Below are 4,120 nucleotides of genomic sequence, written 5' to 3' on the forward strand. Positions count from 1 at the left end.
TATATATATATATATATATATATATATATATATGTTAATCATGAATGTAGTACACCCTATTATCTTGTGAATGTGCATATTGTCTTTTTTCCAAATTTGTGTATTCTGCTTCTTTTTTGATTATTTCATGTTTTTTTTTTTTTTTTTTTTTTTTTTTTTCTGTATAATTAGAAAATGCTACTGGATGCCTCATATTTCCCCTTGGGATTAATAATCTATTTATCTAAAAATAAAATAAAATAAAGTAAATAAAAGGAAGCTAGTTTGAGGGCGGCACATTGGTGCAGTTGGTAGAGCTGCTATGTCTCAGCGAGATGATCACCGGATCGAATCCTGGCCGAGGGCCTTTCTGGGTGGACTCTGCATGTTCTCTCCGTGCATGCGTGGGTTTTCTTCAGGTACTCCAGTTTCCTTCTACAGACCAGAAACATGCATGTTAGACTGATTGGTAACTAAATTGTCTCTAGGTGTGAGTGAGAGAGTGAATGGTTGTTTGTCTCGTTTGTCTCTATGTGTCCCTGTGATGGACTGGAGACCTGTCCAGGGCGTCCCCTGCCTCCCACACAGTGATGGCTGGACATGGGCACTAGTGACCCCCACGACCTGAAAAGGAAGAAGTGGGTAAAGATGATGGATGGATGGATGGATGGATGGATGGATGGATGGATGGATGGATGGATGCCAAATTTCATATCAGGAATGTCCTGAATGAGCTGAATATTTTGAGACATTAATTGTCGAAATAGCTCAGAATTTGAGGAATCAATTGGAAGCTATTAAAAATAAAAATAATCTTAATCGTGTCAATGTTTGTAAATCGTTGATAAACTCAACATTAAACACAAAAGACTACAAAAGACAAACAAACAAACAAAACCAAAGGAAAACAGATCCTGATGCAAAAGGTAAATCTTGTCATTGTGTTTGTTTGTGTGATTTACCTTTTTGTGAAAACAGATGAAAAGCATCAAACTTGGAATGAAATACAATATAATTTATTCTGAAACATGTTTAAAAATTAAGAAACCCATAATAAACAAAAAACAAACAAACATGAAAAATAAAAAAAGACATATTGACATTTACCATGTACAGATTGTAACTGCAGAAAATCATATGCATTTTTCGTGTATTTTGCATCTGTACTTCTTTATAAGTAATTTTTTTATATATTTTTTTAAATCTTTCATAAAATTCCATAAAGTCATTCCACAGCCTGCTGTGCACCTTGGTTTCAGATGTTTTTTGTTTTTTATGTAAAAGCCTGAAAATTATTTTCCTATTCTCTGTTTACCACATGCTGTGAACTCAACTTTTATGCCTGTTTACTACATTTAACTAAGTGACGATGAAAACATAGTTTTTAGGTTGGGCCATTGTAAATATTTGAAAAAACAAAAACAAAAAAAGGTCATTCAAAATAAATTTTGTTCATGTTTTGATTTTTTTGCGGCTGCGGTAAAATGAATATAAACTTATTTTTGTTCACCTAAATCTCAGAATACTCAAAGATCTTGATGTGATCTATAATGTTGAACTACAAATCCCAGGAATCCAGTTCTCTGATTTAATTTCCAAAGAAATCCAGAAGCGTTTCCTCCTGCTCTCAGCCTGAGCTTTCTTGATCTTTTCTGACTTAATTCATTAAAAAAAATCTTCCAAATACTGGGGACATTTGGGATAAACCAAACATGTCCAAGAAAACCTTTATTTGAATTTCTGAGGAAATTTATAGACTGAACTTTTTGCTTTGATATCCAAGACATACGTCTGTGTATAATTTTACTACAAGAAATCTTTAGTTACTTGGTATATTTTGTAACGAAACAATCAAAAATTCAAAAGCAACAAAACTAATCTGACAAAATATTTGCGTGTGAATTTTTCTCATCAAGATAAATGCTTTATCTTCTAAACTTGTCACGTGTTTGGTGACAGAATCATTTACTGCCATGAGTTGTTTTCACTGATAAACGAGTTTTCATCGTGGGTCAACAGCTCAGAGACAAGAAAAATATCAAATAAAAACTTAGCCAACAACGGAAGATATACAATGTGTTAAAATGCTTGGAATAATCAGAAAGTTGAGTACATGAATAAAAAAAAATGCATTTTAAACTTTATGAAGTTAAAACGATGCTTTGTGTTTCATCTTCCAGCACACTTCAAACTAAGCATTCATTATTTAGATAATCATTTTATAGAAAAGGTGAACTGTTTTTTTTTTCTTTTTTTTACATTGAAGTTTGAACAGTTTTAACTCTAGTTAAAAGGTAAAAACGTCTGGAAACGGAGTCAGAAACAGAACAAACTGGCCCTCGTCGGCTCACACAGCTGACTGGCTCTCGCTGCACACGTAAATGTTGCTGGGTCGCACTCGTCTGTGGCTCCTGCCAGGCACTCGGGGACACAGTCTGCAGCTTTTGGGGATGAACTCCTGGCAGGCCTCCCTGAACTTTCGGATCCTCCAGCAGTAGATGACGGGGTTGAACACGGTCTTCAGGTAGCTCAGCCACAGAGCTCCGATGCTAACTGGGTAGAAGAGAGGACTGTAGTAGAAGTGCCGGCTGAACACGGCCAGCAGGCTCATCACCGTGTGAGGCAACCAGCACACAGAGAAGCCGACGAAGAGGATGAGGATGGTGGTGAAGGCCCGAGTTTTGAAGCTCATGTCCACTTTGATCTTAGGTGGGCGCTGCAGCCCGGTGAGTCTCATTTTGCTGACTTGGTTGAGGGCTGGAAGGCAGGAGTGCTCGCTGGTGTGGTTGTGAATGCGCAGGGTGTTGCGGCGCACCGTGTTCAGGATGCACATGTAACAGTACAGCATGACAGCAAATGGCACAAAGAAGACTGCTACCGCTAAAAGCACGGTGTATCCACGGTCTGCCACAGACTCGCTGTAGCCCAGTACGCACTGCGGTGCCCAGGCGCCCCCGATTCCTGCTGCACCTGTCCTCCACCCGACCACAGACGGCAGGGACATACACAGGCTCAGCACCCATGAACCTGCTATCAACACCTTCGCTCTGTGTGGGGTCAGCTTGTCCTGCCGCTGCACAATGATAAGAAAACGGTCCACGCTGATGATGAGGAGGATGGACACCCCCTCCAGGACAAACAGCCAGTACAGCATGATGGAGGCTCGACAGAACCCGCTCCCAAAAGTCCAGTCAGCCGTGGCCACGGTGACGGCAGTGAAGGGGATGCAGAGCAGAGAGAGCATGATGTCAGAGAAGGCCAACGTGGCGAGGAGGAGATTGATGGCAGAGCGCATGGCAGGTTTCTGATAAACAATCAGACACACGATTGCGTTGCCCAGGAAACCAATCGTGATCATGAAGATCATTATTGCTGCCAGGGTCACACGGAGAGTGACGGATATGAGGGGAGGAGCAGCTTCTGATGGGAGGCTTTCTGCTGCTTCCTCTCCACCTGGCTCCATGAAGCTACACTCCTCTGGCAGGCTTTCGTTACAAAAAGCCATAGCAGCTTTTATCAGGCAAAACCAGTCCAGAAGAAAGTAAACATGTTTGACTATTTTTGTGGCAGACAGTTTTCCAGCCAGCGGTGTTCCATGGCAAATCCTGAGACAGAAAGAGAAGAACATCCAAGTTAGGAATAGCAAACAAGACAATATCTAAACATGTTAGGATGCAATATGATGCAATTTTTCCATAATACAATACAATATTATGCAATGCAATGCAACAAACCACAATCAAAGACATTAAGAAACAGTAAAATACAATATAAGTTATTTAGCCTTGAGAATTTTTGTTGACATGAACTGTATTGCAAAACTCTAAAGATAAATGTATAGTAATTTTTGCTTTAATGTGCTGCTTGTCTCCTCAAAATAAATTAAAACACTTTACTGTAACCACTGAACATAATGAGTGTTTCAAGGAGCGCCTGTCTTTTTGTCATTGCCACTTTAGACTGGTCTCACCACTGCATTGTAAACTTTTCCTGTGAGCTTTGCTGACACCCTTTTGTCGTAACTCACCCCTGAAGCACTCCTCCTAGAACTCCTCCTGTTTTGAGTGTTTTTTTTCCTGAGGAGTCCAACTGGTGTTTTGTATAAAATAGTGATATATGTGAATGTAAACCAGATAGAGGA

The 4,120-nt window shown here is 39.9% G+C and overlaps 1 protein-coding gene across 1 annotated transcript; it reads right to left on the reverse strand.

Moving 5' to 3' along the window:
• Positions 1 to 2,171: 2,171 nt before the first annotated feature.
• gpr45 (G protein-coupled receptor 45) lies at positions 2,172 to 3,541 on the reverse strand. The gene has a single exon (XM_037686539.1). The coding sequence runs from the start codon at positions 3,482 to 3,484 to the stop codon at positions 2,327 to 2,329; it is 1,158 nt and encodes a 385-aa protein (XP_037542467.1). The 5' UTR covers positions 3,485 to 3,541; the 3' UTR covers positions 2,172 to 2,326.
• Positions 3,542 to 4,120: the final 579 nt, after the last annotated feature.

Source organism: Nematolebias whitei, chromosome 13 (assembly GCF_014905685.2).
Source record: "Nematolebias whitei isolate Nwh7 chromosome 13, NemWhi1, whole genome shotgun sequence".
Taxonomy (NCBI): Eukaryota; Metazoa; Chordata; class Actinopteri; order Cyprinodontiformes; family Rivulidae; genus Nematolebias; species Nematolebias whitei.